Source organism: Hermetia illucens, chromosome 6, assembly GCF_905115235.1.
Source record: "Hermetia illucens chromosome 6, iHerIll2.2.curated.20191125, whole genome shotgun sequence".
Classification (NCBI taxonomy): domain Eukaryota; kingdom Metazoa; phylum Arthropoda; class Insecta; order Diptera; family Stratiomyidae; genus Hermetia; species Hermetia illucens.
The window spans coordinates 18,345,069-18,371,336 of NC_051854.1; the positions used below are offsets into that span (position 1 = coordinate 18,345,069).

Consider the following 26,268-nt stretch of genomic DNA (forward strand, 5'->3'; position numbering starts at 1 on the left):
GGCTGCCCAACTAAATAGTCGAGATATTCCACATTCTCCTTAGGATACCGGGTTGGGGGTCTGCCACTAAGATAGTCATGAAATGCCTACATGGATTTCCTGAAGGACATCACACTCTGAAAATGCTAAACATTTGGTTACCAATTATGACTTTATCATATCTATTACATTCATCATTCATTGACATGAATTCTAACAATAGAATAATCACTAAAATAGGAACAAAAAGCAAAACCTAATTTTCCATCTTTGAATAAGAGATCATCCGCAAAGTTATCGTACTTGTAAACAATCATATTTAAAGCAGGGGGGGCAATGCACGCGCATCTATGTAACCATTCACCGATGACCGGTGCTCTATTTCCTCGACTCAGAAACCACGATACCGACGAATAAATACCTTAAGCCAATTATTAATTTATGGCCACGGTCAGTAGTTTTTTCGGGAAATAAATATCTTACAATAAACCCTTAAAATGTCAATGGAGGCACGATATAGAGTTTAGAAAGTCGTCGAAGTAGAACAATTCTTATCATTCAACCGAATCAATAACAAAGTGTATATAAGAGAAAAAGATGGAAATATGTACTCACCGCCTGATTCGTCCTTATTGAAGCGTACTTAGTTCTGCAGATCCTTCATAAATGATACTCCTACAATAGTTTGTACACAATACACTGCACACGCGCAATTACCGCACTTAATTCACTGGGATTCATAAGGAACACCACTAACTTTTATGTACCATTCACACACGTCGATATATTAAAATATTCCCGCCGCACACGAATTCGAAATAGAAACCAAGTGAGGAACGAATAAATATATGTATGTATGAAACCGTGCAAACAGGTTACAGGTCTAAGCAAATCCGAGGAGCAAAAACACTTAAATAAAAGGTAAATCAAAACGCGATCAAGGACGAAAAATTTTCCCGTATAAAATTCTAGATACAATGTGATTTCCTTTTTTTCCGCGACGTTTGCTGTTATTAGAGACAAATAAAAACGCGGAAGTCGGACCCGAAATTAGAACTACTAATTGTTAGCACGCGGAACAGCAACTGAGAACTGGTTTTTATATTTATCACGAGGGCTTAACTGAATAATAGAGACTTGTCCGAGCTTGAAACATCCAGGTGATGACAATGTTATTTAACTCCGCCCTTTTAGGAATTGTCCACTGAAAAGAAAAAGGATTGATATTGCTGACAAAAATATGGAACAGGAAATCCTTTTTACTGAAAAAGGAGTGAAATTTTACCTAAAAACTTTGAATAGAAAAAAAGAATTTAATACGAAAAACAAACTTGTTGTTCACGCGAGGCTAGACTAGATACGAATGGCAAACTTGCATTACAAGCTTCTGTTGAAGGGCTCTCGTCACCAGAGCCCAGAGCGTGATATAATAGAACTTAAAAACCGGAACCTCTCATGCACCATTTTTAAAGAATCGAGATCTTAAATAATTTTATTTAGACAGAAAAGGCTTCCGTGAACATAAAATTAAAATTATTAGGAAAAATCTGTATATATTATATAATCCACCGAAGATTTATCTCGGGGTCGAAAAATTTGCTGCTCCAATTGGGACTTGCAAGATATACTCACAGAAAATGTAAAATTTCATACTTCACAAAAGCATTGATTTTGTAATATAGTATCGGTTTTGGTTTCTTCCCTTTTCAAAACCACTTTACTGATAAAAAATAGTTAACAATAATACATATGTTTGTAGGTTGAACCAACGATGGCAAAACAATCTTATAATCTAACTGAAAGGGAACTAAATATCATGATCACCATGGTCTCTCAAAGTTTTTTGTTAATCAATAATTAACCAGAATATGTATAACAAAATACCCTGGATAAAGATAATATGTAAGTTTTCAAGAAATGGTCGAAAACCCGGGAAAGTTTCCAGTGCCTTATTATCAAAAACAAATAAAAAACTAAAGACAGCAATATTCTCAATTAATTCTGTTCTTTATCTCTCAGAATTCTAATTTCTTCATTCAGCTGTGTAAATCTTTGCATTTTCCCCTTTATAGCAGACGTGGCAGTAGATGGCCGAATGCCAAACGCTGACTCTGACCCCCCAGCAGGTACCAGAGCAACTTGATGCTTGCCAAAGGATTTCCAGGTCGACGCATGATCATATGATTGTCTGCCGTTCCAGGATATCTCAAGCCTGTATGCGTTGTTAGCTGCTTTTTATTTCACATGCAAATGAATAAGGGGTAGATTTAGGATATGGTTCACTGCCGCAGTTGCCGTAGTAGTTTTCTGCTGTTAGCAAAGTTGAGTCTTGATCACCAAACGATGTATGCATCAAACTCCACTTTATTATGAATGTGTACATCCAATGAATTCATTGCAATGAACATCCCCAGGTCTTACCTACCGCAGTCCTACAGCATCAATACGAAGGATTTTTGATATTGTTTCTGGATATGATGCTTAACGCAACGTTTCTAGTAAACATAATCGCTCCAGTTTGCTAGGGTTTACCGTAAGTCTGTTACGGAAGCATCAACTATGGATCATCTACAGAGTTTCATTCAAGTGGTCACGCACGAATGCTTCCGCGAAGACGTTTGTATTCTCCAAAATCCATAGCAAAAGAATGTATTACCAGTAGCCAAAACAGAGTTTAGAAAACCCCTCCCTATGGTCAGCACTTAAGAAATTCTATTTCAATAAACTTCCGTCCGAGAGCGATCCGACGCGAGTCTGCACGGGGACTCATTTGAAGTGACTTCGACCAAGAAACCTCACCAGATGTATCGGGATCGCCCTCTGAATTTACATGTCGCAGAAGAATTCATGGAGCAAGTACTTTCAGCCCGGTTATTAGCGATTGGCCTCTAAAGGGAGTTTCATGGAGGTTGCGGTTGCCTCCAAACAGACAAGAGACCTTCGGCCTCAAATGTGGAGTTGCGTTTACAACTCGGGTGCTATACTCCTTAGTTCGGCAGAGATTTTTTTAAGTCTTACATTTACCAGTATAAATGCTTAGCCATGCCCAGTATAGACTGGTACCGTTGTTGCTTGTCACAGCGAAACATTGATTGTGGTCACAAAACGACGAGTACTCACGTAAAATAACCAGAACGTAAATTTTCCTTCTTCAGAAGTGACGAGGAAGCGGGAGGGGCAGCAACCCTGTCTGCTGAACCAAAATCAAACAGCGAAAAGAAAACCGCCGAGTGGTGGCACCCGAAAACGCCAAAGATTACTTGTACCATGAGAACCAGAATGGTTATTCGCAGTTGGCCACTTGTAATAGTTTCATACTGGTTGTGTTCATATTGCGAACAGAGTTCGTTGTGGGCTCATGCGTGGGGTGCCGAAATTCTAGATAGGCCATGCCGAGCCTACAGACAATATAAACCAGTACTCCAGTCATGGCGTGGCTCTGATTATGGTTTGTAAATCAATCCATATCCGAAGGGACCCTGGGGTTATGCCTACAAGGCAGATACTCACTTAAAACCACCAGGACTTAAGTGTCTCTTTCTGCAGAAAAAAATGCTTTCAAGATATACAAACTGTTCGAGGCGCTCGATATTCTGATTAATAAATGCGAAAGTGCGATGGCCAGTCAGACTGCAAACTGAACCTTTTTGTATTTATGTTCAGTTCGACACTAAATTCGGAGCCTTCCCCCCACTTGCTAAAGTTCATGACTTTGTGATTAAAGTAGTGGAGGTTTTTGAGAAAATATGATATCATCCAGACAAGGAAGTATGAAGAACTTCACCTATAACGGGCAGAAAAAGTATTGGGGACTAGATGCAATCCCGTCTTCAAACTCCTCCGAGACATTACCTCGACTCATCACCGCGCACCATGCGCCATCTTATGTTGCTCTGATTATAGTTTTTTCGAAAACCCCTAAAGCGTAGAACATTCACGGTAAACTCCCCCGAAATCAATGAAGAGCAGATAAAGCGGTGATCCGAACTGAGTACACTGCTTGAAAATTATCTTAAGGGTGTTAATGTGATCAATGCGAGAGGATCCAAAGCGGAAACCAGTCTGCTTTCTATAGATCATGCTTTCCAAATGCTCTATAATGCATTCTAAGATAATTTTAGCTACGATTTTTGCGACGTCAAAGAACACGGAACTATCCCTACAATTGTTGCACGCCTAGTGGTCCGTATTTGTATGTTGTGTTGACTACCCAGTTCATCCATAACAGATGGAACTTCGCCAAATGTTATAAGGTTGAGAACTGTGGTGAAATACCCTCCATCTCTTATGCTTCGCAGCCCTCACAGGACTATCGAGAGACTTGCAAGTACTTTCATGATGCAGAAGAGCACTTCTTACGATGGGCCAGTGCTGTCCGGTGAGCAAGATAGTTTTCCCAATGCCGAACGACAGTCGGGTACCGTAAGCGAACCGTGCTGAGCTTCGGGAAGTTTGTGGTAGGCTCTGTTCTGCAATAATGCACTATCAATGGCAAGAGGGTGAAAGCTCCAGAAAGTCGCTTACTACTCACGGTTGTCGTTACGGTTCCCGATATCGCGGTTCCTTATCACATGTCCAAGCAAGGTATTACCACGATCGCAATCACCTTTAGGAAGACTCTCCTAGACTGCGTTGAATTGCTCGAAGAAAGCCTCCTTTTCCTCCTCTTCTCTTCATCGGAGGTCTAACACCACAACACTACTACACTACTAAGATGGACTGGAATCTCTAGTATTCTCTATTATATCAGTTGCTAGGACATGAGGGCGCTCTTAGCAGATACGATAAGCATTAATCTGATACTGAATTCACGCTTATTTCCGGTAGACTCGCTAGAATACAACAAAACAAAGCGGCAATAGGGAGAGGAATGCTTCGTAGAGTCCCTGCATCTTATCTCGCTTAACCCAAGAGAAACCAGTCTGCATCGCATAAATACTCGTAGAAGTTGTAACAAGCAAGTCTTCTGGAGGGCATTCGAACAATCCTGAATCTAACCATAAACCGAGGATCAGTCTGATTTCGAGTTGTTTTCGAAATATAATCAAATTTCGAGAGTAGCGAGTTTGCTAGAAGGCAAATTTGTATCATTCTATTCACCTTTTAAGCAAGGAGAGAATAATTTGAGTGAATTCTGCATCTCCAACTTACAAAGGAGTCACTACCTCAGCGGAGCACGGATTACTCATCTTAACAGTAAATGCCATTAGTCTGAGTCGGGTTGGCGCCACCCACTTCCTCAGCCGCCAAGGTGCACTGACTATATTCGGTATGTACCTATGTTACTATAACCAATCGATCATAAAGTGAAATTTCAAAAGCATGTAAATCTGTATACTTTTTATCAATATGTAAACCAAACAACTTGGTACACATAAGCAAGACTTTTTGTATTGTTCAAAAGTGTAAGCGTACGTTGATCGTATCCCAACTATTGACCATAACCCAAAATCAGTTCAGATCAATCAGATAAATGGCAAAATATTCCTTTCGAGAGCTACCTCATTTCAGCGGGAGCCACCGCTCATTCCTCAGCATTCGCTCGCAGGCGAACAACACTAGGAAATCCTTTGAATCGGAAACATGCAAGAAATCCAAATTAATAATGCAAAAGGAATAGAACTAGCTAAGAAATCTAGTACAAAACATTCACGAATATACACGGTCGGTTGGCACATAGTATAATTCAGGAATTTCCACCTTTACTCATAGGCACAAGGTACATGGTGGAGGATCCCCGGCAGACACAAGGTCAATTAATTGCTTTCCAATTTTTTACAACCTCATAACGTCTATTATTAGTAGACGTATCAGTACGGACGTTGAGACTAACAGCATTCTATCGAAGGAACAAAAAGGCTATCGGGTTGAATCGACAAGCTGCAGAGAGCAACTCATTATCAACTTCATTAATTGTAGGACAAGCAACTACAGATTAAAGAAATTGCGATTACACAAAGGGTTTTGGCACCGTCCGCCCACCTGACTGATTGATGTCCTACATCTGTAACGTCGAGCCCATCCGCATTCGAATAGAGACAACTTTCAGGGGGATTGATGAGTATTTTGGTTTTGTACGGCAATGAACCTCCTTTCAAGGCTACTGAATGATGCTATAGGGCATGATTTGCAGCAAAATATCAAGTTGTATGGTGATACTGATACCCATCTTAGAAGTCTGTTGCGCATAGTTCATAGGCTCAGTCGTGATATTCGGATGGAATTTGATCTAGACAAGTGGCGAATCCAAACCATCCATAAAAGTCACCCGAAATGTACGCAGAACATAGTACTTATGAGCTCTACATAAAAGTTATGACCGAAACAGACAAAAACCTAGAAATACTCTAATTTGAAAGATGCTTTGTTGTCCGAATTCCTACGACGTATGGAGCTGGTACTGAAATCGCATCTCTCAAGGAAGAATAAAATAAGGGCCCTGATTGTGTTCGCTATCTCTTCACTAGCATATTCATTCGTAATATTGGCGTGAAAGACCGATCTGGAAAATGTCCAGCACCGCCGAATTCTGAATTCATCATGGAAAATATGACGCGTGGTTAACGTTACGACACAGCACCACCAAGTAGACTCACAATGCGCTTACTTTTACAGCAATGAGGAGACGAGTCCTTTGCATGCGGCCATTTCTAAAACAGAATGCGGACTCTACTGAACTTGAAGGATGGATGTTTCAACCCTCTGAGCGGGGTGAAGTAAGATCAAGATCGGATCGAAAAGTGGAATTCGAAGGCAATTCACATACCATTCCACAAAAGTGGTCAATGTTCCGGGGGTTCACGAGGGATTTTTTCATTAACCTTCCACCGACTACCAAAACCCTTTTATTTCTTTTAAGCAGTTAGGATGGTCCAAGTCTAGCTGCTTGAAACTTAATGCTAATGTTAGGTGAAATCTAGCATCTGACGAAATTGTGACAATTCAGAACCAATTATGACTTAGACTATTAGATTCATTATTCATTTACAAAAATTCTAACAATAAAATAATCGCCCAAATATCACCAAATCTAGAAGAAAACATCCTCCAAGGAACAAAATAACAAAACCAGATTTGCGATCGTTGAATGAGAGATCTCCCGCAAAATTATCGCTGAAATTTTAATAGCCTTCCATACTTCTAAGAAGTGGGGGGGGGGTTTTTCAAGCGCATCCGCGTAACCATTCACCGATGGTTGGTGTCCCATTTCTTCAACTTTGCAGTAAGTCAGGAACTACGATGCTGCTCAATTAGGTTTAGAAATGCAATTTCAATTTTTTCAATGATAAAATATCCAACGAATACGACGAATTAACACCCTAAAATATCCTGCCATATGCCATTGCCAATGGAGACAGGATTTAAGGTTTAGAAAATCTCTAAAGTTCAACAACTCTTACCATTCAACTGAACCGATCATAAATTTGATTTAAGAGGAAAAGATAGAGATATGTACTCACCGCCTGAAACATCCTTATCGAAGCGTACTTAGCTCTGCAGTCCCTTCATAAATGGCACCGCACGATTTTCCGATTTTCCGATGATAGTCCTTTTTATCACTCAGTTCACTGGGGTTTGTAAGGAGTCACTACTAAAGTTTTCAATTTGCCCGCAATGCACGAGATGGAAACCAAATGAGAAAACCCGCACAAACATGTTACAGAACTGAGCAAATCGCAAGCGCACATGAGTAAACGCACATAAATAAAAGGAAAATCAAAACGCGATCAAGGACGAAAAATTTTCCTTTTGAAAATTCTAAATGCAATGTGGTTTCCTATTTTTCCGCGACATTAGCTATTATTCGAGACAAATAAAAACGCGGAAGTCGGACTCGAAATTAGAAGCACTTATTGTTAGCACGCGAAACAGCAACTGAGAACTGGTTTTTATATTTATCACGAGGGCTTAACTGAATAATAGAGACTTGTCCGAGCTTGAAACATCCAGGTGATGACAATGTTATTTAACTCCGTCCTTTTAGGAATTGTCGACTGAAAAGAAAAAGGATTGATATTGATGACAAAAATATGGGACAGGAAATCCTTTTTACAGAAAAAGTTAAAGAAATTTTACCTAAAAACTTTGAATAGAAAAAAAGAATTTAATACGAAAAACAAATTTGTTGTTCACGCGATGCTAGGCTAGATACGAATGGCAAACTTGCATTACAAGCTTCTGTTGAAGGGCTAAACGATGTTGGCGACGAGAGCCCAGAGCGTGGTATAATAGAACTTAAAAACCGGAACCTCTCATGCAACATTTTTAAAGAATTCAGATCGTAAATAATTTTATTTAAAAAGAAAAGGCTTCCGTGAACATAAAATTAAAATTATTAGGATAAATCTGTATATATTATATAATCCACCGAAGATTTATCTCGGGGTCGAAAAATTTGTTGCTCCAATTGGGACTTGCAAGATATACTCACAGAAAATGCAAAATTTCATACTTCACAAAAGTGCTGATTTTGTAATATAGTATCGATTTTGTTTTCTTGCCTTTTCAAAATCATTTTACTGAGGAAAAATAGTTAACAATAATACATATATTTGTAGGTTGAACCAACGATGGCAAAACAATCTTATGATCTAACAAAAAGGGAACTAAATATCATGATCACCATGGTCTCTTAAAGTTTTTTGTTAACCAATAATTAACCAGAATATGTATAACAAAAATACCCTGGATACAGATAACATGTAAGTTTTTAAGAAATGGTCGAAAACCCGGGAAAGTTTCCAGTGCCTTATTATCAAAAACAAATAAAAAACTAAAGACAGCAATATTCTCAATTAATTCTGTTCTTTATCTCTCAGAATTCTAATTTCTTCATTCAGCTGTGTAAATCTTTGCATTTTCCCCTTTATAGCAGACGTGGCAGTAGATGGCTGAAAGCCAAATGCTAATTCTGATCCCACTATTGTGGAGCCTGAGCCAGTCTGTCAGCCTCCTCATTACCAACGATATTCGGGCTCTCTGACACCCACATCACGGACGCTTCTTTCAGTCAACCTAATTTCAACAGCAACTGGTAGTAACTCCACACTAATTGGCTTGATATGTTATTCGTATTCAGTGGTGATAACGCTGCTTGACTGTCGAAATATTATAGATTCTGCTGCTGCCATTAAAATGGCATATAGCGAGATGGTGGTCATTTTTGCAAGAGGTTAGATCAGCTCGATAATCAGGTTTTACGAGAACACCAAACTGATCCATCTTTCATGACTGACCCGTAATTCCAAAAAGGGTTTTGCCCATTTGTCGACCATTTTTCTCTTTCTGTGATTACCACAGAATATGTCTCTTGAAGAAGAATCTGGATACCATATGATCAGCCAACAATTTATAGCAATTTTTACCTCGTTCGCTTTACATCACTACATCACCGAGTTTCCTGTAGAACGCAAATATCAATGTCCCTCTTCCAACGGGCTCTTGCAAGTTGCTCTTTCCAGCGAAGATACAAATGTTTACCGTGGGAGGCCATTCAAGAAACAATGGCATTCCCAGGAGCCGGCTTTGTAAGGGCTCAACTCAACGACGTCCATATCTACAGCTGTAATGTTCCTCCAAGTGCAACATTAGCGCAACCACAGCCCCAAAATCATCGCCGGCGATATCAACGCATGGACCTTAGACCAGGGAAGTCGAGTGGCAAACACCAGGGGCCAAATTTGGCTTAAAAAAATTGCGGGACTGGACATTGTACTAGCCAACGTTTGATGTGTGCTCAGCTTCCGAAGCAGGAGGCATGGCGAGAGGAATGGTCTGGCGGGTGAGTAAACATTACACCCACAGTGACCATCAGGCGATCTTTCTCGACATCAGGAGCGGAGGGGGTAACAGTCGAGTGAGCAACAGAAGCAGAAAAACCAGGATAGCTGTGTGATCCATTGGAGCTTTCGAGGAAGAGACATTCCTGGTGGCTTTAGAAGGAGGTTACGACCTGAAGGGAACGGCGCTGGAAAAAGTGAGCCAATTATGTCAACGGGTAATTGAGGCATGCGATTCTACACTGCCGCGACGGAAGTTCCACCACGGAGAAGGAATACCGCGATCTTCGAAATAGCCTTAAGAAGGCAATAAGGGGAAGTAAGCGGAATTGCTACAAACAGTTGTGCCTTGAGGCAAATACGAACCCGGACGTGGACGTCAAGCAACGGTGCAACAGAAGGTCTTCACAATCCCAGTTACCGAAGCGGAACTATGGGAGATTTGTGGACAAATTGGGGATAATATGGCTCCGGAATTGGATGGGATTTCGAACAAAGCGCTGAAGTTGGCAATCAGAATTAGGCCTGTATGGTTCATAAGTACATTTGAATCATCCATGGTGGAAGGAGCGTTTCCCGCGCATTGGAAAATGCAGAAGTTGGTTCTGCTACCGAAACCCCAAAAATCACCCGGCGTACCCGGATACCCCATCGTCCTGTTTTTTAGACACTATGGGAAAGTTGTTGGAGAGAGTGATATACAACAGGTGACTCTTCCATTCGTCGAGTTGGCAGATGGTCTATCGTAGCGGCAACTCCGGTTTCGCAGAGCACGGTCCACAGTTGATGCTATTGCAACGGTCATGGACCTGGCCCGGGAGGCATCAACTGCTGGTAAGTGCTGCACGGTCGTGACGCTGGATGTCAGGAATGCCTTTAACTCGGCCAACTGTGGTTGGATTAAGGGCAGCCTAGCTAAATTGGGTGTCCCTGGTTACTTAGCTTGGATAATCGTATGTATGGTACGAGACGGACGGCGGGAAGAAGGAATATGTTTTGACAGCAGGTGTCCCCCAAGGCTCCGTACTGCGACCCCTGCTCGGTTTCATGTGCCAAGGGAAGCAGCATGGATTGGTTTTGGAGCCGACCTGGTAGTGGTAGTAGTTGGGAAACATCACCAGGACATGGAACTGTATGCAAGCGAAACCATTCTTGCCATCAAAGCATGGCTTCAAATGGTGAAATTGACCTGGCGGAAGATAAGACGGAGGCGGTCCTTATTGCTAACCGCAGGAAAAACAACACTGTCAAAATTACGGGAGTTGCCGATCTTCGGCTCGAACCTCTCTCTCTGTTGCGAGTACTCGGAAAAGGGACTCCGGCCATACATTTTGGCCACCTTTCGCAAAGAAGTGTTCCACGCAGTTCACGACTTAGCGCATCCAGGCATCAGGACGACAAATCGGTTAGTTATTCAGAAATACTTGTGGCCCTCCATGAACAAAAACGTCAACTCCTGGGCCAGAGAGTGCATCGCATTCCAGAAGTGTAAGGAAAGAAGTGGGGTCATTTCCACGCACTACCAAGCGAGTCCACACAATACAGCTCGACATCGTAAGCCGTTTGCGAGACTGGCACGGTTTCAAGTATTGCCTCACAATCATCGACAGGTTTACGCGGTGGCCTGAGGCAATATCTCTGAAGGACATTACGGCGCAATCTTGTGCCGAAGTCCTGTGTCGAGAGTGGATCCCTCGCTTTGGCGTCCCTGCAGTGATCATCACTGACCAGGGAATGCAATTTGAGTCCACCCTTTTTTCGGAATTAGGCCAACTCCTGGGATTCAAACGCCAGCGGACTACTGCATACCACCCGCAATCCAATGGGATGCTAGAGCGTTGGCACCGGACGCTGAAATCCGCCATTATGGCCCGCGACAATCCGTCCTGGACTCAAATCTTGCCTCTCATTCTACTTAGCCTCTGAACAACCCGCCGAGAGGAATTTGCTGCCAGCCCCGCGGAGCTAGTATATGAGGAGAACCCAAGGCTCCCAAGTGGCCCGGTCTTCGACAAGAGATCGGGTCCCACAGACTCTGGATTGCTGCATCTGCTGAGAGAAAACTTCCACCGTCTTAAACCCAAACCTCCCACCTGTCACACATCCGCACCTGCATGCGCTTCCAGGGAGCTGGACACGTGCACGCACGTCCTGGTCAGGACGGATGCTGTCCGGAAGCCGCTGCAGCCATACGAAGGCCCGTACCGTGTTCCCGAGCGGGAAGAACGTTTCTTCCAGCTCGAGATCGGGGGATACAAAAAGGTTTCCTCCTTGTCCAGGCTGAAGCCCGTTTGCGCCGCAAATCAACGTTGCGATCGCTTCGCCGAATTTCCGGGTTCGGTCACTGAAACCCCTGGATTTCATCTGGAGAAAATTTATTTCGAATCTTGTTAATTCAACAGACAGATGCCACCACCCGTGCTGATCACTGAAAACTGCAAATGTTTGATTCGATTGGAAACATTTGCAATAGGAAATAAAGCGTTAACATTCGAAATTTGCAAACTGCTGGTAGGCAATTTGAAAATCATAGGGATCCGGTATTACGGACCATAAAAACAGTAACTGCGCGACAGGAACTGGAACGTTGGTGTAAACCAGAACCCTCCCCGCGAAGTAATACTTCACGGTGGTTCCGCGGGGATATAGGCGGAGAAGTGACCGTGGTTTTAGTGGGTGAGAATCCCACACACTGCTGCAACCTGGCGCAGTAGCGTCTTTTTAAGACTTTCACCTTCACCCATAAAACAAAGGACCGAGGCCCGTCCTGCCGCCTTGACTGAGGTGAATGTTTTAGGATTTCAACGAAGCTTTTTACTAAACGCGATCATTTTTTGAACGACAACAATGCGTTTTCTTGTTTGGCCTATCTCGAGACCTGTCGCCAAGCAAACCTAGGTAGGATTTAGCATAATGAAGTAACTCCAACTATACATTTTTCTTACCTCTTTCCACGATTTCAAAATTTCGATTTTATACTGAGGATAGTACAAATATGTTGCCTCAAACCCTCCTACTTTACCGGGGCTTAGGAGCAGCATGCTATGAAAATAGCATACCTATACCACCACCCCGTGTCAATCCGATTAAACTGCAATTTTTTCAATATTGGTATATCTCGGTTACACATTATCCGTAATGGGCGACAATTTGTAAAATATGCCATCACAATTGCAAAGGCTTGAGCAGTAGAACTACACCACGATAATTTATCACCCCACTATTGAATACAATGTCAAAGGGTAGTATAGGTCCCAGGGCGAAACGTGGATGGGTACTCACGATGGAGCATAAAACCTGAGAAACGCCTGCTGAATCAACACCAACAGCTCCACTACCAAACGCTATCTCCGCCTCCACGTGGTGATCGCTGGGAGTTCTTTCTTTATGAAAAACTACAGACGAAGAAGGATGAAGGCGAGTACCCCGCGCCTAAAAACTGGGACAAAATGTACCAACTGGCCCTCCAGGTTGGGGGTTGGGTAGGGCTCACAACCCTACACGGAAAACCGATGTTACGAAGCCACGAAAGCGGCCTCGGACAGGATGGATCTTACAACGACGAACCCGGCAACGACAACGCATTAACGATTTGCACATTTCCTCATGGAACGTGCGATCCTTGTACAGACCGAATGCTGCTGAGCAGCTAGCCGATACCCTGTTCCAATATAGGGCTGATATAACAGCGTTGCAAGAGATGCGATGGACAGGGGCTGGTTTTCTGGATAAGAGCCGCTACACCATATATTACAGCGGCCATTCAGTAGACCATGTGCTCGGAGTAGGTTTCTTAGCCAGCCAAAAAATGAAACCTGCTGTTATCGGTTTTGAAAATATAAGCGAAAGGCTATGCACTCTTCGTGTCCGAGGCAAGTTAATAAATATAAGCCTCATAAACGTTCACACCCCTGCAGAGTCGGAGAAGGATACCTTCTACGAGGCAGTAGAACGAACCCTCGAATGCTGTCCCATACTTGGAGATTTTAACAGCGAAGTAGGGAAGGAGCCCGTATTCAGGGGATATGCTGGCTTCCATAGCTTACACCAAAATACAAATGATAACGAACTGCGGATTATTCAATTAGCAGTGTCACACGAAATGGTTGGTTTGCGCCGAAAGCAGTCCACAAACATACGTGGGCCTCTCCAGACGGGACCACTTTCAACCTAATTGATCACGTGTTGATCGAGCACCGCCATCTCTCAGCCTTGATGAATATCAGAACATATAGGGGGGCCAATATAGACTCGGATCACTATCTGGTTGGCATGGTGCTCCGGGCTCGAATAACAACACCACCTAGTATCCCCTCTGATAATCAGGCGAGAGTTAACACTGAAGCCATTCACAACGCAGTTCTCTGCGACACCTATAAAAGGGAAATGGATATCGCACTAACTGCAGTCAACAGATGACCTGGAGATGAAACATCAACAAATGATCTTCACAACCACTTGAAGAACGTTATCACTGACACGGCCACAAACATCTTTGGCCCCAGCCGCTGGTTTGACGATGAATGTAAACTAGCAACGGAACGAAAGAATGCCGTATACCGAGTAATGTTGCATTCTCAGAGAACGTGGGTACGCACAGAGACTTATCACGAACTCCATCGACCGGAGAAGTGACTTCTCAGACGGAAAAAGGAAGCCTGGGAGAACCAACAAGTCTGTGGAGTAGAACAGTACAGGGAGCAATAGCGCCAAGCGCGCAAGTTTTACCAACAAGTCAGCAGAATGAAGCCTTATACACCTCGATGCTCAAGCTGCTGAGACAAAGAGGGAAATCTGATTTGCGACAGAATGGGCACATTGGAGCGATGGTTTAGGTACTTTGATGAACTACTGAACAACCAGAACATCGGCAAGTTAGAGGTCCCGCCTACCGAAGACGACGGACACATACTGCCACCATCACGTATAGGGCGAACAGTCCGTGCAATTCATTGGCTAAAAAATCATAAGTCTCCAGGAGCTGATGGAATTACAGCCGAATCCGTTAAATATGGTGGCGACCAGTTACACCAAATGGTTCATCAACTTGTGTTCAAGTGTGGGACAGCGAATCAATGCCTGACGATTGGCAACGAGGCATTATCTGTCTCATACATAAAAAGGGAGATATCATACAGTGTAGCAGTTATAGAGGGATCACGTTGCTGAGTACCATCTATAAGATATTCTCCGCTATCTTACTAGGCCGGATAACCCCATACCCCCAGAACATTATTGGCCCATACCAAAGAGGCTTCACTCCATGCAAATCAACAACAGATCAGATTTTCTCTGTGCGGCAAGCGATGGAAAAACTGTTGGAATATGGACACCAATTGAACCATCTATTCATCGACTTTAAAGGCGCCTATGATAATTTAGCCAGGGTAAAACTGTACACGGCCATGAGAGAATTCGGTATCCCGACGAAATTGATAAGACTGCCTACGCTGACCCTGACCAATGTGCGAAGCCAGATAAAGTCAGCAGGATCACTCTCAAGACCATTCGACATCAACAACGGTCTATGACAATGGGATGCCCTATCATGCGTCGTCTTTAACCTGGCCCGCGAGAAAGTGATCCGTGATGCTGAGGTAAATGCTACTGGCCTATGCTGACGATATCGACATCATGGGAAGAACCACCCCCAGACGTACAAACTGCCTCCAGATCGAGCAGGCGGCGCAGGGTTGCACATCAATAAAGGCAAAATAAAATATATGGTGGCAACGTCAGCACCTAAAACGAACCAACCAACAACATCAAACTGCACTGGTCAAACGGGAAAAATAAAGATAGGTGACTACAACGTTGAGACGAGTCGAAAATCACAACCGATAACAGCTACGATGATGAAATCTGCGCACGGTTGTCAGTCAACAGAGCCTATTTCAGTTTACAAAAACTATTCCGCTCGAAACGTCTCACTATAGGGTCAAAGCTCTTATTGTACAAGACAATGATCTTGCCAGTCCTTATGTATTCCTCGGAGACTTGGGTTCTTAGCAAGAAGAATTGTGAACTCTTGGCCGCGTTCGAGAGAAGAATCCTCCGCAGAATTTTTGGCCCCCTACATGAGGATGGACGATTCCGTAGCCTACATAACGAGGAAATCTATGAGTGATACCATGACCATCCGGTTGTGGATAAAAATCCGGCTCAATAGGTTACGGTGGGTGGGTTACTTAATCCGTATGGATGAGGATGATCCCACCCGAAAAGTCTATAAGGGCAATATGTATGGTAGAAAAAGGAGACGAGGCAGACCCTGCCTAAGATGGAGCGATGGCGTAGGTCAGGACGCCAGACAGCTTTTAGGGATATCGAATTGGTGTCCACCAATTCGATATCGATATCGTCGCAAAACCGGGATGTCTGGAGTTCCTTATCAAGGCAGGCCTAGACCGGATACCGGTTGTTGCGCCATTGATGATGATGATGATCACTATTGACTAATATAAATATTATATAATATGTGGTGGCCATCACATCCAAAAATTATGAGTTCCCAGAATTCCTGAGATCATACTCCAAGACCATTATTAATTTCAATAATGTAAGATTCCATATTTGATTGATTATTGCTATTCAGCCAATAATTAAAATAAACTTAAAAAAAATTACTGGCAATGTCAGAACCATCCGTTAGTTGAAACTCTCCAGTATGAAATCGAACGGAGGAATATGAATCTAAGGAATCGATATTCTCTTATCAATTAATGACATCAAAAGACCTCCAATCAAAAATAGAAGACGCAACTTTCATTTTCCATTTTCCATTCAGTTTACTTATGTTATCAAGCTTGGAGTACCGGAAGTATAGCTGGTTATCTTTATTTATTTGTTATTTTTATCGGTAAGTACTAATTAAGATATTTGGTAAGTAGTTATTTTCTCGAATAAGATACTCTAGTCTGCGGCTAGACATTCACGGATTGTGCACACGTTTTTACTAGGGTGCGACTGGCAAACTAAACATTTCATTCAAGCTTCAGTTTTCAACCGGTCTTGAATAGTAATGGGTCGTTATAAGCGAATCTTAACGAAAGAACAAGTGGAAGAATATGCGCAGCTCACTTATTTGACTAAAGTCGAGATTGTTTAGTAAGTTCTGTTTCTTGAATTTCTTGAGCATTAATAGATATTTCATTAGTGTCGTTCGAAAATGGTTAAGTGCCAACTATTCTCCTGTTTTGTGTATTGTTAAATTTCTTTGCAAATATCGTATCTAACTATTAGTCATAAAATTCTATCAGTGCTGGGTAAACAGAAAAGACGCGCAAATTGTGTACCCAAGTGAACTTCGAAGATGCAAACAAGAATTTTATTCGTAGTTATCACCTTTGCCATGATTAGGTTTATGCGCCCTTTATTCAAGGGTTTGCAGATTTTGGTGCTTGCTTTGCCAGAATAAAATCTTTCTCTGAACATCTGAGGCCTTCAAGTTCATGAATTTATTAGAGTTCTATTAAATTGTTGAGTTCAGTGTCAATTAAAGTGAATAGTGATCTATTTTCGATGTCATGATCATTCTCAATTATTCAATAGGCTGTCACCAACGCGGAGTGTGCTTAATTAATGCAGATTCAGATTCGTTGATTTTTATCGTTCTTTTATTTAAATATGAATTAATAGATGTGGATAGTATCAAAGCTAGGGTAAACCCCAAGAATAGTAATTTCTTAGCTAATATTTGCAACTGAGATGGTTATAAATGATGTAGAAAATGACTTATAATACATTAGTATATTGTGAACTTCATTTGTCCTATATGCTAACCCTTAGTGAGATGTAGCCGCACTACACGTGAAGCAAGAAAATTGTGAAACTATCTGGAAACACAACAATTGTTAAGCTTTTTAATGCACTCTCTTTGTAGTAACCGAATTGCTCATAGTTTTGTAATGTCTATTTATGTAGGTAGATAGGTTATATCCATATTATGTACACAATTTGCGACTATCAGTGAAACTTTATGTTCGAGAAATTGATAACACAGCGAAAGAAGGTAGCCCCGTGTGCTGTGTTTGTTGAACGATGTTCTCAGGTTTCCCATGTCGACTTATGTTGCTATAAAAGTGATAAAGATACATCGCCAGGGGAATATCAGAAGCCCGTTGAGGAGGCCAGAAGGGAAGATACATACAAGGAAAGTGTGGTTTTGTTTATACCTTTGATTTGCGCCACTTGACTATTCCTTGTGAGGTTGCTAAATTCACACGCGGATGCGTTATGGGCACATACATATACACATCAGGAGATATGTGCATCGGCATGCTCAGGTGGGGGCAAAAAATTGGCGACCAAAGGATACCCAGAAAGTAAACCAAATATAGAGGACGAGAAAGGAAATTGTTTTACGTTGCAGGGTATTGGAAACCCAGTACTGGCGGTTTTTTGGAGTGGCAAGCGGGCTCCTACCGTCGATATGCAACGACCGCAGTGCCTGGGTAGTGGGAAACTTGGCTACTTTGGCATCACGGTTAAGACAGTGGGAATGAAGTTCACGCCGGCTCCTTTTCGTAAGAGCTCGAAGTTTGAGAGGTCTCCGAGGGCAGCATTACCCTTCGGCGGTCACCGGATTGACATGAATGCTGCTGTTGTTAAAGGCAAATATAGAAAGTAATAAAATGACGCGCTCCAGCTCCCCTCACGACTTCCCGACGCTCACACTCTTCCTCTATTGTCCTGCACCAAGTGCCCTTGGGGCGACCCATTCGTCGGCCATCGTAGCCAGCAACACAATTGGTGCCCCTTCTTAACATGTGACTTATCCACTGCCACTTTCGTCTTCCGATCACAGTGCATACCAGTGCCAGGTTTGTACGGCGACCAAGTTCTCGTTTGAGATTGTGTCATGCCAACGAACACCAATGAGACGACGCAAACAGGTATTGACGAAAGCTGGTAGCTTTTGGGAAACCGTGGAGTTCACTTTTCATGTGTTACTCCCATATAGCAACACAGAAAGCACAGCACAGTCTCAACTTGACCTTGGTCTTGAGATAACTGCATTTCCAGATTTTAGACAGGGCAGCGAAAGCGGATCTAGCGCTGTTAATACATCAAGCAACATCCAGTTCGATGCCACCATCAGCAGAAACCACACTTCCTAGATACACAAATTGATTGCTCGCTAGATATATAAATTGATGTTCTGCTCATTAATGCAGATAAGGAGAGTGCGATGACCCTTCAGACTCAGAACCTTGATTTGTTGGTGTTTATCTTCAGTCCAAATCTACTTGCCACTTTTTCCAAATACAGAGCCATTTGGCCAAGGTCCATGACCCGGTTGATTCGGTGAAGGAGCAAACAGATGTCATCACTGTAGTCGAGTTGTCTGAGGAAAGACTTCATTCTCCTTTGAATTCCTCCACGTCCTCCGGATAAGGCAGCATGAAGAACGTCACCGATAACAACAATAAATAATATCGGTGGCAGAATCCAACCCTAGCGAACTCCGCTTAGAACTTTCAAATCCTCCGAGATGTTACCTCGGTGAAGCACGTGACATTTTGCGGCATCATATGTCGTTCTGATAATAGCTATTACATTCTCGGGGATGCTCTTCACTCTCTGTTCACACTATCGAAGATTTCTCGAAATCGATAAAGAACAGCTGCAGCGAAGATCTTAACTCCCTGCACTGTTTCAAAATGATCGGTAGGGTGTTGATGTGGTCAACGCAGGAAGAAACCAGCAACCTCTGTCTAGCAAGTTTTCGAGATGTTTTTTTATGGGTCCCAGGATTATTTTAGTTATTATCTTTGCGACGGCAGCGAGCACATAGATACCCAATAATTGCCACACTCAAAGCGGGTCCCTTTCTTTGCGACCTCGCAATCATCCCCTTCTTCCACTCTATGGGAAAGGTCTCGGATTCCCAAGATTACAGACGAGTGGAAGTAGCAGATCTGTAGTAACTTCAGGTACAGCGATAAATAACTCTGCGTCAAGCCCAGCGGTTTTACTTCGCTTGAGTCATTGATGACCGAAATGATTTCTCTTCTGCTTAGAGTAATAGTCCGTATCTGCATGTTACCGTGACTAGCCATTTCGCCTACAACAGGAGGACCTTCATCGGATGTCATACGGTTAAGAACCGTGATGGAGTGTTCTTTCCACCTTTTCAGTTGTTCATCATCGTAATGCGGTATACATTTCTGGAATTATTACGATCTGCAGCAGCCCAGCGCAATGGTAAATTCTTTCCTATCATGGCACACTACACTAAACTTCTCGGCATTTCACTTGGTATCGGAGCTCGAGTGCAACCGCCATCACTCGCTGCGGTTAGTAGAGCCTTCAACCTCTTCCGTTTCTCGATCCGTTTCCACGAATCGGCAGTCAGCCAGATTTTATGGCGTAGCCGACGAGCTGTGTAGCACCCGAGGAAAAGCATTTTTAATGGTGGCTCAATGCTCATCAACATTCTCAAGCGGGTTACTCAGTATATCTTTCGTTCGATCAGCGACATTGGTCTCCCACTGTCGAACGATAGCTGGGTCATACAAGGGAGTCGATGTTGAGTTTAGCACCCCAACGCTGTGAGAAGTGGCGGGCGTAACGCACAAGGGAACGTAAACGACCATCAGATGGTGATCCCTTTCGAGGCCGATGTCAGCGTTTCTCTTATTACGCACATCTAGGAAACAACTCCTAAATCAACTGCTGATTGCCAAGTGGTCGATCTAATTGCGCGTATGTATGCTGAAACCCAACTGACCTTATGGCAAGCTCCGAGCTCGTACAATGTACCACTAATGACGCGGAAATATAGGTTACAGAAATCTACGAACCTCCTACTATTACCGTTCCACTATATCGGAAATCCCCGTTGGTGCGTAGTATTATATAGTAGTGATCCTCCTTAACCGGGACCGGAATCTTGCATTTAGAAGCCTATCAGAAACCGGCTCCCAGGTCAAGAGAGCGCGCTTTGCAGTAGCCGTCAGAAGCAACCCGGCACCGGATTCGCGTGTGTTGCCAAAAAGGCCCAAAATGTCATTGGAATTCCCGGTCAAGTTGGAGAAAGCGAGTATTCTAAGGACCTTCGTTTCCGTTGTCGAGGAGCGTGCGCGCATCCGACATGAGTGGGCAGCAGCAAAAGATAGTAATCAAGTGTAAGGAACTAGACGATGTTACATTATGAGAGAGTATCTATGTGAACAATTTAAGCTTAGCGGAATAGAAGAGGGTACCAGGGTTTCAAAAGAGGATAAAGAAGACGTATTTTTTAACTTGCCGGTGGAATGAAATAGGTGGTGCCAACTTTCGAAGCAAGCGCCTCCCAAGAGATGCTTCAGATGGAAGCAACCGATTCCTGTTAACTTTAATTTAATCGCAGATAACCATATATCAGGGGCCAGTTGATTACAATTTGTAGGCACTGAAGAAGGTAGCAACTAGTTCCCGCGAAATATCGACATCTGCGATTAAATACACTAGGATTGTCTCTAATTATGATAAAATAGAATCTGCTCATTTCACTCAAACGCTAAAGATATCCAAAAGGTTCGACACCAAAAACCGTGCTTCCAATGCCTGGATTTTGGTAGGACGAAAAGGTTCAGGAAGTATGAAAAGGGTGTGAAGAGAGGGTCATCTCATCAAAGATTGCACTTTCCACGGTAAAGGGTTAAAATGGATCGCCAATCTGACCTATATCAGTACCTCTTTGGTACTAATCTTTCGCTCTTTGGTAGCGGTAAATGAACGCTATACCCATAGTAACTACCAGTTTGTCTCATTAGAAATGGAGAAAGCGAGAGTCGAATGCGCAACAGAATTGGAAAAACCCGGATAGCTAGTTGATCCCCTGGAGCCTTCCAAGAGGGGAAATTCCTAGTAGCTTTAGAAAGAGGTTACCCCCAAGGAAAGGCTACGCTAAAAAGAGTCAATCAGCTAAGTCAACGGGTAACTAAGTCATGTGACTTTACAACGCCGCGTTTCCACCACTAGGAAACCAAACTGCTGACAGAACCAGGAAATCTCCCTGTCGAGATCATCATGTCTGCCAACGAGGAAACTTTGCTAGAAGACAATAGGGAAGTCAAAACAACGACAGATAGAGAAAGAATAAACCGATCTTCTAAGGAGCCTTAAGAAGGCCATATGGGAAAGTAATCGAAATTGGTACAAGTAGCTTTATATTGAGGCAAATACGAAATCGAGGAGCGTTCACTGCAAGGTTGTAATGAACAAGATTCGTGGGCAAAAATCACCACAAGTGACGTGCCAGCAAATCTTGTTCACAATATTTGCAACTTTCAAGAAATTAGACCTCAACCAACGGTTGACAGGATGTCCTCTCGATCCTCGGAGTAAGTTGTGAACGCTGGTGACGATAGTTATCAGGAATGCCTTTAATTCGGCCTTTAAGGTTATTTTGGCTCAACTGGGTGCCCCTAGTTACTTAGCTGGGATAATGGAAAGTTACTTCTCGGAAAGAATTTTTTGGTACGAGACCGATCCCCTCCTGGGGAACATAATGTATGATGGGGTGCTTGACTTCCGCATGCCAAACGAGACAACATTGATTGGTTTTCTAGTAATTGCGAAACACACCAAAGACCTGGAAGTTTATGGAGTTGAAACCATTCATCACGCCATCAAAGCACGGTTACGACCGGCTAAACTTAACCTGGTGGGCGAAAAGACGGAGATGGTTCTTATTATTATGAATAGCAGGAAAAACGATAGCGTCAAAATCCGGTAAATACTAGGTCATTTCAAAATCGATAATTTCATAATGGAGATAATGCCAAAATATAGTCACCGTGTGATTATCGCAGGAGTGGCAGCTTAGCGATCATGTAGTGAATCAGAGAAGCGTGAGTTCAGAGGAAATCAATTGTTCGAGGAACAACGAGATGACGGTGAAACAGGCAATTTAGGAGAAAGCAGGCGATAGCTAGAATGTCTGCAAAATTATACTAGCTTCATTGCGGGGATTACCTTACTGATTTTACCGAGCGACATGCAACATATTATATTTGTCCAACAATGCAGAGTTTATTTTATTGAATTGAATCGGCTAACGCCAATCCCAACACTTTGTTTCACAATCTGCTGGGAGACTGCGGAAGTCCAAAACTACGAAAAGTGCCCACAAATTCAAAATCTACTGGAGATATCAGCTCCAGTATTAGAAACGTGACCGGTAAACAGATTTTTCTACGACTTCTGAAAGAAATGCTATCAAGCTAGATTCGAATTGATATTGAAAATGTTCATGAATTCTGTTGAAAACAGTGAATCAGAAAACTGACCATTAGTTCATACAAGTTGATATAGGGGAAACGGAAATGGTTGGAGATAAGCCAGGCATTGATAAAAAGAAACAAACTGAAAAAGTGCTTACTCTTCTTTTTATTTTTCTTCGAAAAACTTGGCCGTAAAGAAAATTAATTATTTCAGATATATCACTTGACGCTAAGGGGGTACGGGCATATGAATCGTCATGATCGGCCCTTATATTCAAATCCGTTTTACAGGCTTAGCAGAAATTCAGGTTTTACCCAGCAATCGTGTCAGTTTGTTATTGTTTGAGGTCTTATCTATACGTTTGTAAGATTCCAGTTATTTCTGGTTTCCGATCCTCGCCCATTAGGGTAGAGAGTGCTAACGATTTCCGCCAGTACATTTATAATAATCGTCAGTTTTGGGGTGATCATGACAAGTTGATTATGGTCGACAACACGGGCAAAGCCATCCCGTAAATACAAGTCGAAATAGCTCGGAATAAATACAACAAGTCGGAATAGCTGGATGTTTTGAGTATAAAGGTAAAGTGGGACTAGTATCAAAAAGTACAAATTGAGCCCTTTCATTTGATTCCCCACACGGTCATATTCTGTGAAAAAAAATTGCAGCACCTTTCGCATGTATGAGGAGCCTCCCTTAAACTCAATATAAAATGGCATCATTACTATATGTAAAGGGATTCACAAACCATACGTCCTCATTATCTTATTTATTTTCACATCACCTTGAATTCTTTATTGCTTAAAACAATGTAACTCAAGGAAAGTGAAGCTCTGTAGATATTGGGTTGGGGAAAAATAAATGTCGTATTTTGTCAATAGATGGCGACACTTAAACATATCTTGTCTTGTACTTATCGCATCGGGTCATACTATACGGCGATTTGAAGACGACAATCTGTGCTACAAGTGTCTCTTTGACAGTGCTGGGATCGTATGCTTGTCTCACGTTATATCGCGTCAAAGATGGAGTCCACCAAGCAAGAAATTCGTCATATTTTATGTTTTTATTATCTGAGAGATAAAAATGCAACGATGGCGGCCGGAAAACATTGTGAAGTTTATGGTTGGTTCGATCGATTTCGTTCTGGTGTAGTGGATGTCGAAGATACACCCTCTATTAGTAGGCCAATCGTCGTAGAAACCGATAAAATTGTCGAAATCATCCAAGTAGACCGGCATGTGAGCATTCGCTCGATTGGCCAGGAACTGGGTATAGACCATAAAACCGTTTGGAACCATTTGCAGAAGATTGGATTCCAAAAAAAGCTGGATGTTTGGGTGCCACACAAGTTGACGCAAAAAATCTCTTGGACTGAATCAACGCCTGCGATTCACTGCTGAAACGGAGCGAATTCGACCCATTTTTGAAGCGGATGGTGACTGGTGGTGAAAAGTGGATCACGTATGTCAACCTACAGTGAAAAAGATCGTGGTCGAAGTGCGGCGAGCCGGCCCAATCCATTGCCAAGCCCGGATTGACGGCCAGGAAGGTTTTGCTGTGTGTTTGGTGAGATTGAAAGGGAATCATCCACTATGAGCTGCTCAACTATGGACAAACCCTCAATTCGGTCCTCTACTGTGAGCAACTCGACCGTTTGAAGCAGGCAATTGACCAGAAGCGGCCAGAATTGGTCAATGGGAGTGGCGTTGTGTTCCACCAGGACAACGCTAGGTCTCACACATCTTTGATGACCCGCCAGAAGCTACGGGAGCTCGAATGGGATGTCCTATCGCACCCACCGTATAGTCCTGACCTGGCACCAAATGATTACCATCTCTTCCGGTCTATGCAAAAGCTCTTGGTGCTACTAAGTTGGCCTCAAAAGAGGCTTACGAAACCTGCCGCATATTTGACTTAAATCGGATAATTCTGTTATTATATATGTTAAATAAAGCGTCAAATTTCGATCACAAATACGGCATTTCTTTTTCCCCAACCCAATAAAATTCCAAGGGTAGCCGATGGGAATCCGATATTGCTATTTTAAATTTTTCTTGTTGATTTATGCATTCAATGCCTTGTTCGTGACAAAGTTGAGCCTAATGAACGAGGAACCCCTTTTATCTACGTACTCTCTATTTGTCGGTCGTCGAAATTTTCGCCGGACATTAATTTTCTGTAATTTTTGTAAAAACCTAATGGTGGAAGTTGAAAAGGAATGAAAAGATAGCCCCGGAAAAACAGTTCTCCATGCTATAACTGCAGTTCTCATAAGCCTGGCCAGCCCAAGTCCTTTAGAAAAATATGACTTCCTGGACCTTCTTTAAGTGTTATTGTTGTTTAAATCTATGTATATTCAGTATGCATATATATTGGAAATTGATTCGTTTTATTTAATTTGTCAAATTCTAATTTTTTGCTAACATATTAATGTTCTGCATTTTTAGTATTTTCAACAAATTCAGCACACTCGGAATAAATGAAATTGAACAAGATGTCAACTACCGCTTTCCAAAGAATGACGTACAAAATCTATTTTTAGAATTGAAGGTAATGTATAATGCGCTATAATATACAATAAATAACTATTTCCTCATTTAACTTTTATATGTTTATAGTACAACCCCTTTTGTGATCGATTATTTCACGTATTCTCTTCGCAAAAGGATGATTGCTTTTCATTCGAAGACTTTTTGGATCTTTGTAGTGTAATGTCAGAACATTGCCCGTTATCGGTAAAGGCTGCCTGGGGATTCAAAGTTTTCGACTTTGATGAGGATGAGCAAATTACGAAACCAGATATATATCAAATTGTTGACAAACTTACTCAGCCTGCGCAATTGCTGGATATTGAAAAGGAGCATATAAGCGATGTGGTGAGAATTTTTTGGTATCTGAATGTTGGTTCGGTCCAGCTATGACCCAAACAAGCATATAAATTAAAGTAACTGCAAAGACTTAAGTCAAGTAAATAACACTCGTATGAAGAAGCTTAATTTATATATTCTTCCAGGTCTTGAAAGAAATGAATATTCGTCACACAGGTGCAATGAATCAAATGGAATTTTTACATGCTATGACGAAGATGCCCGAATTCAGTCAAATTTTCGCCTTTAAGGTTTAATTTTTTTCTATGTTCAAACTCAGCCCAAAAAGTGAACGGTTAAGGCTAACAATTTTCTTACTCTCATTGCCAAAGGCGCCATTTGTTTTAATATTAGTCGTTATTTAATATTTTTTATGAAGTAAATATTTAACTTTCGAAGATTTATGTTTTTTGTTTTAATATTCGGAG

At 42.2% G+C, this 26,268-nt stretch overlaps 1 protein-coding gene and 1 long non-coding RNA gene across 4 annotated transcripts; one reads left to right on the plus strand and one right to left on the minus strand.

The window, feature by feature from the left end:
• Positions 1–600: 600 nt before the first annotated feature.
• LOC119659186 lies at positions 601–8,183 on the minus strand. The gene is made up of 3 exons (XR_005250326.1): positions 8,056–8,183; positions 7,440–7,973; positions 601–1,183 (listed from the first exon to the last, which is right to left on the minus strand). It is a non-coding gene; the product is annotated as an uncharacterized LOC119659186 (long non-coding RNA).
• Positions 8,184–16,480: 8,297 nt separating this feature from the next.
• On the plus strand, positions 16,481–26,244 carry LOC119659182 (calcium and integrin-binding protein 1-like). Of its 3 annotated transcripts, XM_038067142.1 has the most exons (5): positions 16,481–16,617; positions 16,718–16,865; positions 25,421–25,523; positions 25,592–25,849; positions 25,987–26,244. In XM_038067142.1, the coding sequence occupies exons 2-5, from the start codon at positions 16,780–16,782 to the stop codon at positions 26,095–26,097; spliced, it is 558 nt and encodes a 185-aa protein (XP_037923070.1). In that variant the 5' UTR covers positions 16,481–16,617; positions 16,718–16,779; the 3' UTR covers positions 26,098–26,244. The 3 variants fall into 3 exon arrangements, with proteins under 3 accessions (XP_037923070.1, XP_037923071.1, XP_037923069.1); XM_038067143.1 differs by lacking the exon at positions 16,718–16,865 and having other exon boundaries at positions 16,488–16,617; XM_038067141.1 differs by lacking the exon at positions 16,481–16,617 and having other exon boundaries at positions 16,683–16,865.
• Positions 26,245–26,268: the final 24 nt, after the last annotated feature.

Coding starts and splice junctions, on each gene's coding strand:
- LOC119659182 (XM_038067142.1), top strand. CDS start 16,780: ATGGGTCGTTATAAGCGAATCTTAACGAAAGAACAAGTGGAAGAATAT. Junction 16,866..25,420: donor ACTAAAGTCGAGATTGTTTA/GTAAGTTCTGTT, acceptor CTGCATTTTTAG/TATTTTCAACAAATTCAGCA. Junction 25,524..25,591: donor ATCTATTTTTAGAATTGAAG/GTAATGTATAAT, acceptor ATATGTTTATAG/TACAACCCCTTTTGTGATCG.